This window comes from Chiloscyllium punctatum, chromosome 1 (genome assembly GCF_047496795.1).
Source record: "Chiloscyllium punctatum isolate Juve2018m chromosome 1, sChiPun1.3, whole genome shotgun sequence".
NCBI lineage: Eukaryota > Metazoa > Chordata > Chondrichthyes > Orectolobiformes > Hemiscylliidae > Chiloscyllium > Chiloscyllium punctatum.
In genome coordinates, this window is record NC_092739.1 from 33,955,294 (window position 1) to 33,967,684 (window position 12,391).

Genomic DNA, 12,391 nt, shown 5'->3' on the forward strand with positions numbered 1-12,391 from the left:
ATGTGATTCATTCCCTGTGTCCTATTACAGCCCCTCCATTAGGAAAGTCCCTATTTTTGCCTTTGTTAATTTATTACACATAGTGTGCACCAAAACCACTTTCTTTGTTCTCATTCACCCACAAGTTATTTAAATTTGTCAATATTCCTGATTCCATTCTCACTGTCTGCTAGTTTCTGTCCTCCCCACTATCTCATATTTAAGATCATTGTTTTCCCTTATCCCTAGTCTACCCCAAAATTAAGTGTATATTCAAAAGAAAACATGACTAATCTTGTTACACAATTAATGAATTTTGATCAGTTTTATGGAAAATTTTTTTTTCTTCCACTAATTTTCAGTTTTTAATGTTTTGGAATATCAGTGTGTTGATTACTTGAGGTTATTTTGAAAGTGAATTAATTCTGTCAAAATATGATGGAAATATTTCAGAAAAAAATCCATTTATAGTGTGGCATGTTTCAGACACTTAGGGCTTCACATGACAAATTCCTTTGAAGTGCAGTCACTGTAGTTTTTGAAATAGCATGGAATCAAATGCTGTACTCTTGAGATCATCCTGCGTCTGGTACATTGTGGGATATGTTGATGAGCCTTACTGCAGCTGTCCTTGTGGCAAGTGCGTCATGAAAAGGGAATCTGGTTGCTGCAGGCTGCATTGCATAGTGGCTATGTTCAGAGATTAACAGATCCAAAATGCTGATTAATGTAACTTTTTTAACAGTTTGGATCTTGTCGGGTTTGCAGTTTGATTTCTTAATTCTTGGTCAACAATTTCAATTTAGCTGAAATAACATACTTAATTTTTATGTCACTAAATATAAATTTTAATGAGAAATTAATGTCTGGAATTACTGTTTTGACATCTTTTATGTTGCATCCTTTTTATAATTGACGACTGGGTGGTAATGGGTTTACTATTTAGTAGTTCTTCTATCACCATGTAAAAGTTACATTTTGTAATAAAAGTAATTTCTGCACTTTTAAAAATGAACCATTTGAGTTGGAGTAGTATGTTTTGCTGCTCAATCATGACTGACACTTTTAAAACTATTATTCAGATTCTCTCTTTGCAAGCAATGAATGACACAGGCATAGCAAACATATGTTAAAAACAAACTCAGGTCAGGCAGCTTCTGTGGAGAGAAGCAGAGTTCATGTTTTGAGTCTGGTATGGCCTCATAATTGAAAAGAGTTAGAATATTGTTTTCGTTTTATCCTGTAGGCAGAGAGGAGCAAGTGGAACAGATCTTAATGGTACTCAAAGCCAACGACCAAAGGAATTGCTAGTGGAGGCAAAGGGAAGGTAGAGATGTAAAAATGGGTGTAAATGAAGTTGTGAAAAAGAGAAAATGTGCCTGCACTATTGAGAGCAAAATCATCAAAACACGTTTATGTTGGAGGGATGGGTGGAAACGAGTGGGAGGGCATGGAGGATTTAGGTAAATTGGCGAATACAAGGTCATGCTCTGAAGTTGTAAAGTTGAATATTGAGTACTGGAGGCTGTAAGATGACTGTGGAAAATGAGAAGGTGTTCCTTTAGTATGTTTTATGCTTAATTGGGACATTGAAGCACGCCCCCAGGACAAAAATATTTTCATGGGAGGAAAATAGTTTATTGAAATGGCAAGCAACTGGAAGATTGAACAGAGTGCAGATGTTTCTGAATGCGGTCACCCAGTCTGTATTTGTTCTTGCCAATGTAAATAATACCACATTGTGAGCAGCAAATACAGCAGACTATATTGAAAGAAGTACAACTAAGGTAATGCTATATGTGTTGCTGGAAAAGCATAGCAGGTCAGGGAGCATCGGAGGAACAGGAAAATTGACGTTTCAGACCAGAGCCCTTCATGAGGAATGAGGCTGGGACCTTCGGGGAGAGGGGGGGGGGGGGGGGGGGGTGGAGAGATAAATGGGGGGGTGGTGGAGAGATAAATGGGAGGGGGTTGGGGCTGGGAACATGGTAGCTGAGAGTGCAAGAGGTGGATGGAGGTAGGGGTAGAGGTGATAGGTCGGAGAGAAAGGTGCAGCAAATAGGTAGGAAGGGAGATTGACAGATGGAACAGGTCATGAGGGCAATGCTGAGTTGGCAGGTTGGAAGTGGGGTAGGGAAATGAGGAAACTGGTGAAGTCCACATTGGTGCCCTGGCGTTGAAGGGTCCCAAGGCAGAAGATAAGGCATTCTTCCTCCAGGCGTCAGGTGGTGAGGGAGTGGCAATGGAGGCCCAGGACCTGCATGTCTTTGGCAGAGTGGGAAGGGGAGTTGAAATGTTTGGCCACAGGGCGGTGTGGTTGATGTTCTTTAAAGTGCTCTGCGAGAAGCTTCCAGTCTCCCCAGTGTGGAGGAGATCGCCTCGGGAGCAACGGATACAATAAATGATGTGTGGGAGTGCAGGTGAAACTTTGGATGTGGAAGGCTCCTTTTGGGGTCTTGGATGGAGGTAAGGAGGGAGGTGTGGGCACAGGTTTTGTATTTCCTATGGAGGCAGATGAAGGTGCCAGGAGGGGAGGTTGGTTTGTTAGGGGGCATGGACCTGACCAGGTAGTCGCGGAGAGAACTGTCCTTGTGGAAAGCAGATAGGGGTGGGGAGGGAAATATATCCCTATGGTGGGGTCCATTTGTAGGTAGCGGAAATGTCGGCAGATGATGCAATTTATGCGGAGGTTGGTGGGATGGAAGGTGAAGACTGGGGTTCTGTTCTTTTTGCGATTGGAGGGGTGGGTTTGAGGGTGGAGGTGCAGGACGTGGCTGAGATGCGTTGGAAGGCATTTTCAACTTGTGGGAGGGGAAATTTCAGCCTTTTTTAAAAAAGGAGGCCATCTGATGTGTTCTGTAGTGGAACTGGTCCTTCGGGGCGCAGATGCAGTGGAGGCAGAGGAATTGGGATATAGGATAGCATTTTTGCAGGAGGTAGAGGTGAGAGGAGGTGTAATCCAGGTAGCTGTGGGAGTCAGTGGGTTTGTGAAAAATGTCAGTGTTGAGTCGGTCCTCGTGGATGGAGATGGAGAGATCTAGGAAGTGGAGAGAGGTGTCAGAGATGGTCCAGGTGAATTTAAGGTCGGGGTGGAATGTGTTGGTGAAGTTGATGGACCTCCTCGTGGGAGCACGGGGTGGCACTGATGCAGTCATCAGTGTAGCGGAGGAAGAGGTGGGGAATGGTGCCGGTGTAACTCCGACAAAGAGACAGGCATGCGGGTGCATAAGCATCATAAGGACAACTTCCACCCCCTTTTCTAAGCATCACCTCCTTTATTGACGTCACTACTGACCCCATAATCATGCCCACTCTAGCCACTGTCTCTGCCCCCACCTCGAACTCCAGCCCCGAGCTCCCATCCCACCTCGAACTCAAGCCTCACTCCAGGTCCTAGCTCACATCCCTGCCGTGTCTTCACCATTCCCCCAGACCTCCCCCTCACTGAGGATGAACATTTAGTCCTCAGTAAACGCCTCACTTACATCCCTCTACAGTCCCAGATTAATGAGATTGACACGCTGCGACTTTGAACATTTCTTCCACCACCTCTGTGCCTACTTTTACACCTGCCCTCCTCACCAAGGATCCCTTCTCCCACCTCCAACCCACCCCATCCACCTGAACACCCCTTGCTGGCCTGTTACCTGCCCTTGACCTCTTCATTTTAACGTGCTGCTGTGACATCAACCGCTTCAACCTGTCCAACCGCCTCACCCACTCTTGCCCTCACAACGTGCAGCCCTCTACTTCCTCTGCTCCAACCCCAACCTCACTATTAAACAAGCAGACAAATGGGGTGCAGTGGTAATTTGGCGCACTGAGCTCTACACCGCTGAAGCCAGGCGCCAACTTGAATGCACCTCTTACCGCCCCCTCGACCATGACCTCCTGCCCCATCACCAAACCATCATCTCCCTGACCATACACAGCCTCATCACCTCAGGGGATCTCCCACCCACAGCTTCCAACCTCATAGTTTGGGAGTACAGCACTGCCCAATTCAACTCCTACCAAAGATCCAGAAGCCTGACTACCCCAGCCAACCTATCGTCTCAGTCTGCTCCTGCCCCACTGAACTCATCTCCACCTACCTCGATACTGTCCTATCACCCTTGGTCCGCATACGTTAGGGGACACCACCCACGCCCCCACCTCCTCCAAGACCTCCGTTTGCCCGGCACCCAACACCTCATCTTCACCATGGAACATCTAGTCCCTCTATACCTCTATCCGCCATGACCGTGGCCTCCAACTCTTCCATTTCTTCCTCTCTGGACGTCCCCGTCAGTACCCTTCCACTGACACTCTTATATGTTTGGCTGAACTGGTCCTCACCCTCAACAATTTCTCCTTCCATTCTCCCATTTCCTCCAGATGAAAGGGGTAGCCATGGGCACCTACATGAGCCACAGCTATGCCTGTTTCTTTGTCAGCTACGTAGAACAGTACATCTTCTGGGGTTACACTGGCACCACTCCCCATCTCTTCCTCTGCTACGTTGATGACTGCATCGGCGCCACCCTGTGCTCCCGTGAGGTGGTCGATCAGTTCACCAACTTCACCAACACATTCTACCCCGACTTTAAATTCACCTGGACCATCTCTGATACCTCCCTCCCCTTCCTAGACCCCTCCATCTCCATACACGAGGACTGACTCAACACTGACATTTTTTTTTACAAACCCACTGACTCCCAAAGCTACCTGGATTACACCACCTCCCACCCTACCTCCTGCAAAAATGCTATCCTGTATTCCCAATTCCTCTGCCGCTTTTGCTCTCAGGAGGATCATTTCCACCACAGAACACACCAGATGGCCGCCTCCTGTTAAAGGCCGAAATTTCCCCTCCCACGTGGTTGAGGATGCCCTCTAACGCATCGCATCCACATCACTTCCACCCTCAAAACCCACCCTTCCAACCACAACAAGGACGGAACCCCCTTGTCCTCACCTTCCACCCCACCAACCTATGCATAAATTGCATCATCCGCAGACATATCAGTCACCTACAAATGGACCCCACCAGCAGGAATATATTTCCCTCCCCACCCTTTCCGCTTTCCGCAAAGACCATTCCCTCCACGAATACCTGGTCAGGTCCACACCCCCTAAGAAGCCAACCTCCTCTTCTGGCATCTTCCTCTACCACTGCAGGATTTGCAAAACCTGTGCCCACATCTCCCCCCTTACCTCTATCCAAGGCCCCAAAGGAGCCTTCCATATCCATCAAAGTTTTACCTGCACTTCCACATGTCATTTATTGTATCCGTTGCTCCCAGTGCGGTCCCCTCTACATTGGGGAGACTGGACACTTTCTTGTTTTAGAGAACATCTTCGGGGCACCCGCACCAATCGACCACATGACCCCTTGGTAGAACATTTCAACTCCCCCTCCCACTCTGCTGAGGACATGCAGGTCCTGGGCCTCCTCCATCAACACTTCCTCTCCATCTGACGCCTGGAGGAAGAATGCCTTCTTTTCCATCTCAGGACCCTTCAACCCTAAGGCATCAATGTGGACTTCACCAGTTGCCTCATTTTCACCCCACCCTCCACCTTACCCCAGCTCCAACCTGCCAGCTCAGCACTGCCCTCATGACCTGTCCCACCTGTCAATCTTCCTTCCCACCTATTCGCTGCACACTCCTCTCGACCTATCATCTTTACCTCTACCTCCATCCACCTATTGCACTCTCAGCTACCTTCACCCCAGCTCCATCCTCCTCCCATTTATCTCTCCACCCCCGAGGCTGCCAGCCTCATTCCTGATGAAGGGTTCCAGCCTGAAACATCGATTTTCCTGCTCCTCAGATGCAGCCTGACCTGCCATGCTTTTCCAGCATCACACTCTCAACTAAGATAATGCTTCACCTAGTAGGTATGTTTATGGCCCAGGACAATGAGGAGGTGAATGTGTAAGTGTTGCATCTGCAATTGGGTAAAAAGCTGACATGGGCAAGTGAGAATTTGTTAGGAGTGATGGAGAAGTGGATCAGTGTCCCATGCACTGCGAGCTTGGGCCTGCTCCAATCTTCTAATGAAGCACAATGCAAGAGAGTAACACCTCTTTGACATTTTGGCATCTTACAGCCTCTTGGATTCAGATTTAAATTTCACAACCTCAGAGGGATAACCTCTATCCGACTGTTTTGTTAAGTCCTCCAACATCCTCCGAAATCATCCCCACCCACCCAACACACAGCTTTGTCTTTTATTTTGTCTTGTTGACTTTATCAGCAGAGCAAACCTGTTTTCTCCTTTTCGTATTTTCCTTTATGCCTCTTTAAATCTCTATCTTTCCTTCGCCACTTGCCCTTTGTGCAGGTGCTCATAACCAAAGATAGCCTGTTCTACTTGCTCCTCTACCTCCTGTATCTGCATTATTTTTAAAAAGTACAATTTTCCAGCCCCTTTCAGTTCTGAAAAGTCTAATTGGACTCAAAACATTAACACCATTCCCCTCTTCACAGATATTGCCAAACTGGAGTTTCCCCAGCACTTTCTGCTTTTATTTCCGATTTTCCAGCATCCGCAGTACTTTATTTTTATTATAGGAGACATTTCCCTACAGTAGGGTTTAAAATTTTGGAATGTGTAACATTAAATACTCTGGAGTAAAGAACATTCTCAAATGAAATGTAAGGAATAATTTTTAAGATTTTGTAATTTTTGCTACATTGTAAATTGAGATTGGATGGAGTGGATGCTGAAATTATATCTTATGTAGTTTTGCTTGTAGGCTTTGTTTAGATAAGCGCTATTCTCCTTCCACCTGAAAATTGTCATCGACAATTATAAGACTCCAATTGCAACAATTGACAGATATGACTGTTGGAACAGGTTTTTCTTGTCTGGTGTACTTCAGTTTAGAGCATTCTTTTCATGCCTAAAATGATGAAAGTTTGCTCTCTGGTAAGTATGGTATTTTTTTTAAGGATTGTATGATTTGTATGTATTAAAACAAAATCATAGGTAAACAGAAGACTCTATTTTCAGTTGATTCGTATTAGAAACGTTCAGAATGTATAATAAGTGTTCGATATTTTTAATCAACCTGTTCCGATCTGTTATGATTCACCTCTGGAGCAGATGGAACTTAAACGCTGGCCCTTTTGGCCTAGAGGTAGGAAAGCTCTCACACCAGAAGAGCTCTGTAAACTAAATGTTAGCCTTAGTGGAATAATCCACTATTACTTATTGAGTCAGCAGGTTCACACTTAACAGGCTATTTTGCGGCAAGTTCCTCTGTCAATGGTGCTGGTTTTGTTTTAGCAAAAAACTTAGGTGCCGTGTCCATTCTGATGGGTAATTGAATAAGATCCCATAGATTCTAGGAATTCTTTTTGTTTCCTGGAGAAAAGCTTACGCTGCAAAAAATATCCAGTCATTTATCCAAGTGCTGTTTGAGGAGGGTTTATGTGTTTAGCTGATGCTTTTCTTCTACAGAGGAACCTCGATTATCCGAACGAGATGGTCGGACACTCTTTCGTTCAGATAATTGATTATTCGGATAATCTGTTTTACCTTAAACAAGGGAAGCCATACTGATCTAATGCTGTGCTCTACTGGAAAATTTGTTTAAATCTATAATTTTAATGAGTCTGCCATTTAGGCTAATTCTTGCAGTCTGCAAATCACAGGTTAAAATGAGAAGGACTTGCCGTCACACACATACTGTGTGTCAAATCCCAGCATAAAACCAGGCCCTGAACAGCTTCTGTGATCACAAGAGTATTTGTCAGTTTCCAGGAACTCAGTCTCGCGATAGAAAGACAGAAGCACTGCCTCGTGCAAAGGTTTACGTTCTCGACCTTTTTTAATGAATGGCCTGGTAAAGTGACAGGAATACCCTGCACTGTAAAACATTTAATTTTGTAAAGGGCTGGGTTGTTACCTAAAAAAATATCCAGTTGCTGATGCTTGAGCTACTTGTGTTTCTCTATTTTTGCCAGCATTTTCACATGTTCTTCAGTACAGGTAAATCAAATACACTTGCCTTTTTGATGTGACATTTTTGTAGGGCCTTGAAATCTTCAGATAATCTGAAATTCAGATAATCATTATTCCAATAATAGAAGGTCCTCTGCATTATAAAAATTAATGGCCTTCAAAGGTACTTCATTGGGTGGGTACCATTTTGGAATGCTGAGATAATGAAAAAATGATACAAAGACATTGGGCTTTTTCTGCTGAAAATCTTATTGTGATTATGGTAACTTAATAAAGTTCTGGTTAGCCACAGGTTTGTCTACTTCCAGTTCTGTCAAGATGCCAAGAAGGTTTACCAGAATGTAGCTAAAATCCTCCATTTTTGAAATCGATGTTAAAGAAGATTAGATTGTTTCCTTTGGAGCAAAGAAACTTGAGTGGAGGCTTGCTCCAAGTGTACAAAATTGTAACCTGTTTAGATAAGTTTGGCTAAACTAGTCCTGTTTAATTACAAGTCAACTGTAGCCCCCGATGTGGAGTTAATCGGGAAATTTAGTGAGGGTAAAGCCATTGAATGACAAGGGGTGATGATTAGGTTTGAGATGATGCAAGTGCTGGTGCAAGTGTTATTGCCACCTATCAGCCCCAGTCTGTATGTTGTCCTGGTTTTCCTGCATATGGACACAAACTGCTTCAGTACCTGAAGCGTGGTGACGAGTGGTGAAATTGTGCAATCATCAGACATTCTTATGATGGAGGGAAGGCTTTTTTTTAGATTCCCTACAGTGTGGAAACAGGCCCTTCGGCCCAACAAGTCCACACCGACCCTCCGAAGAGTAACCCACCCAGACTCTCTGACTAATGCACCTAAAACTATGAGCAATTTAGCATGGCCAATTCACCTGACCTGCACATCTTTGGACTGTGGGAGGAAACCTACGCAGAGACTGGGAGAATGTGCACACAGACAATCACCCGAGGCCAGAATTGAACCTGGGTCCCTGGTGTTGTGAGGCAGCAATGCTAACCACTGACAATAGACAATAGGTGCAGGAGTAGGCCATTCTGTCCTTCGAGCCTGCACCACCATTCAATATGATCATGGCTGATCATCCTTAATCAGTCTCCTGTTCCTGCCTTATCTCCATAACCCTTGGTTCCCCTATCCTTGAGAGCTCTATCCAACTCTTTCTTAAATGAATCTAGAGACTGGGCCTCCACTGCCCTCTGTGGGCCTCCCACACAGCTACCACTCTCTGGGTGAAGAAGATTCTCCTCATCTCCGTTCTAAATGGTCTACCCCGTATTTTAAGCTGTGTCCTCTGGTTCGGCACTCCCCCATCAGCGGAAACTTGTTTCCTGCCTCCAGATTATCCAATTCTTTAATAATCTTGTATGTCTCAATCAGATCCCCTCTGTCTTGTAAACTCAAGGGTATACAAGCCCAGTTGCTCCAGTCTTTCAGTATAAGGTAATCCCACCATTCCAGGAATTGACCTTGTGAACCTACGCTGCACTCCCTCAATAGCCAGAATGTCTTTCCTCAAATTTGGAGATCAGAACTGCACACCGTACTCTAGGTGTGGTCTCACCAGGGCCCTGTACAGCTGCAGAAGAACCTCTTTGCTTCTATACTCAAGCCCCCTTGTTATGAAGGCCAGCATACTATTAGCCTTCTTCATTACCTGCTGTACCTGCATGCTTACCTTCATTAACTGGTGTACAAGAACACTCAGATCTCTTTGTACTGATTCCATTTAGGTAGTAATCTGCCTTCCTGTTCTTGCCACCAAAGTAGATAACCATACATTTATCCACATTAAACTGCATCTGCCATGCATCTGACCACTCACCTAACCTGTCCAGGTCACCCTGTAAACTCCTAACATCCTCCTCACATTTCACCCTGCCACCCAGCTTAGTATCATCAGCAAATTTGCTAATGTTATTACTAATATCATCTTCTATATCATTAACATATATTGTAAAAAGCTGCAGTCCCAGCACTGATCCCTGTGATACCCCACTGGTCACTGCCTGCCATTCCGAAATGGAGCCGTTTATCACTACACTTTGTTTCCTATCAGCCAGCCAACTTTCAATCCAAGTTAGTACTTTGCCCCCAATACCATGCACCCTAATTTTGCTCACTAACCTCCTATGTGGGACTTTATCAAAAGCTTTCTGAAAGTCCAGGTACACTACATCTACTGGATCTCCCTCGTCCATCTTCTGAGTTACATCCTCAAAAAATTCCAGAAGATTAGTCAAGCATGATTTCCCCTTCATAAATCCATGCTGACTCTGACCTATCATGTTACTACTATCCAGCTGTGTCATAATTTCATCCTTTGTAATAGACTCCAGCATCTTTCCCACCACTGAGGTCAGACTAACTAGTCTATAATTTCCTGCTTTCTCTCTCCTACCTTTCTTAAAAAGTGGTACAACATTAGCCACCCTCCAATCCACAGGAACTGATCCCAAATCTATCGAACTTTGGAAAAAGCCACCGTGCTGCCCAACAGCTTTGAAACAACTGAAGATTATTGCCATAGGGCAGAAACCCTACAGTGACATCCTTAGACTGAGATGATGGACTGCTAATAACCACAGCATCTTCCTTTGTGCCAGATAAAATTCAAAACATTGGAATGTTTCTGCTAATTTGCAATATTGTTGTGGTCTCAAGTGCGACCACCCACTTTTCAGGGCACTAAATATTAAGTGCAGTCTTGCCTTGTCCATATTGTTGTGCAAATTAGTTGTAAAAGCAGCCTAATTTGGAGCATCTGTAGCTTGATTTCTTCAAACAGAGGTAATCGAGATGTTTAAAGTGATAAAGGGAATAGTCAAGGTTAAGCTTTTTAAAAAGAAAAGTATTGGCATTAGTGATAAATATTAGATACATCAAACGATTAACAAAAATCTGCAGAGGATCGATTGGAATATGGCATGTAATTTTCTACGAGTGCTGGTATATGCAAATTGGGACCTACAGTAGCCCACATGGTGAATGCAACTTTCCCATTCTGAGACATGAAGGCAATCATGTTCTCCAAAATGTAACTTTTATCTTTCACTCCTATGAGGACTGTAGTTAGTCTATGCTCTTACAAATTTTTTATCCATTCACAATACATATATATCATTTGAGAAAAATTGATAATGTGAGCATTCTACATTGGTATAAATTTAATTTCAGAATATTTGTGAACAGCAATAATGGATCATGTAATGTTTATATCAGACTGCACTGACTTAAGAACTCAAGACTGTTTGAAGTTGCATTTATCTGAACTAACAAAATAGCTTTTACTTCTTTTCAATCACAGCTGAAATGCAGAACAAGGAGTTGAAACTAAGAGATGACATTGTTGAAGGACCTGACATGCAAAGGTAATTGGTGTTGCAGTAAATTCAAGAATACCCATTTCAAATATTTGTGGAGAACTTCTATCCTTTATAGGAATACTTTATATGTGCTATGGAAGAATTTTAACTTGCATTATTAATTTATTTTTAGATCTCACATCGGTATGGATAGGCTTACTAAAGGCCAAGCTTCACCTTCATTAGAAAGATCCAGGAAATCTGCTCCCTTCCCTAAGCAAAAAACACAGTATCAAGAATCATCAGGAATGAACTTGCAAAACCACAGGTTCTGTAAAGATAATCCAAATCCTCCACAACAGCAATTGAAACAATCATCAACAGACAAACCTGTTCCAAATATTTCAGCCAAGTCCAACAGCAAAGATATACCTGTGCCACAAGATCATCGTGTATTTCCTAGTAAGGATTTCAAGGAGGTTGCTTATGGGAAAAGTTCCGGGTACAATTTTCCAATCTCTCTGGATTCTGAAGGTCATTGGTCTCCTCCCCAGTTACAACGTATGGAAATAACTGCAGTAACGCCACCATCTGGATCACCGGTACATTTGCATCCAGCCAGTCGATCCTCTGAGAAATCTCAGCTTGATCAATGCCTGCTGTCTGAGGGCCGAAGCTCATATCATGGTTGTGAAAAGAGAGAAAATCTCCTAGAATCTATCCATCAAGATCGGTCATCGCCACCACCTTTGCCTCCAAAAATGTATAATCGGAGAGCCCTGATCGGAGATGAGCTAAGAGAGCAAAAGGAAAATGTTTTGACAAAAGTGGCTACGTGCATAAAATCCAGGTTTGTGGATGATGCAACGGTACCTCTGAATGAAGTGCCAAGAAGGATTTCTAATCAAGGAGACATTTCAAGTCCTGCTGAAAAATCTAATCATGATGCATATGTACCTGACGAATCTGCAACCAATGCTCCTTCAGGACTGGATAAACCTGTTGCTCCAATAACGTATTTTTCTGTGGATAATTGCATGACTGATACTTACAGAGTCAAATACCACGAGAGACCTAAACTCTACTTTGCAGATGTGAATCCTAGTGAATCACAGCAGGGAGCAGAAAATCCCTTTCAAAGTAA

At 43.9% G+C, this 12,391-nt stretch overlaps 1 protein-coding gene across 2 annotated transcripts in view; it reads left to right on the top strand.

The window, feature by feature from the left end:
* Positions 1-12,391, top strand: part of LOC140491295 (inactive ubiquitin carboxyl-terminal hydrolase 53-like) — a 100,455-nt gene that overhangs the window by 78,373 nt on the left and 9,691 nt on the right. For both annotated transcript variants that reach the window (XM_072589321.1, XM_072589405.1), the window contains exons 14-15: positions 11,250-11,313; positions 11,441-12,387. In XM_072589321.1, coding sequence (XP_072445422.1) covers positions 11,250-11,313; positions 11,441-12,387 — 1,011 coding nt within the window. The remainder of the gene's footprint in view (positions 1-11,249; positions 11,314-11,440; positions 12,388-12,391) is intronic.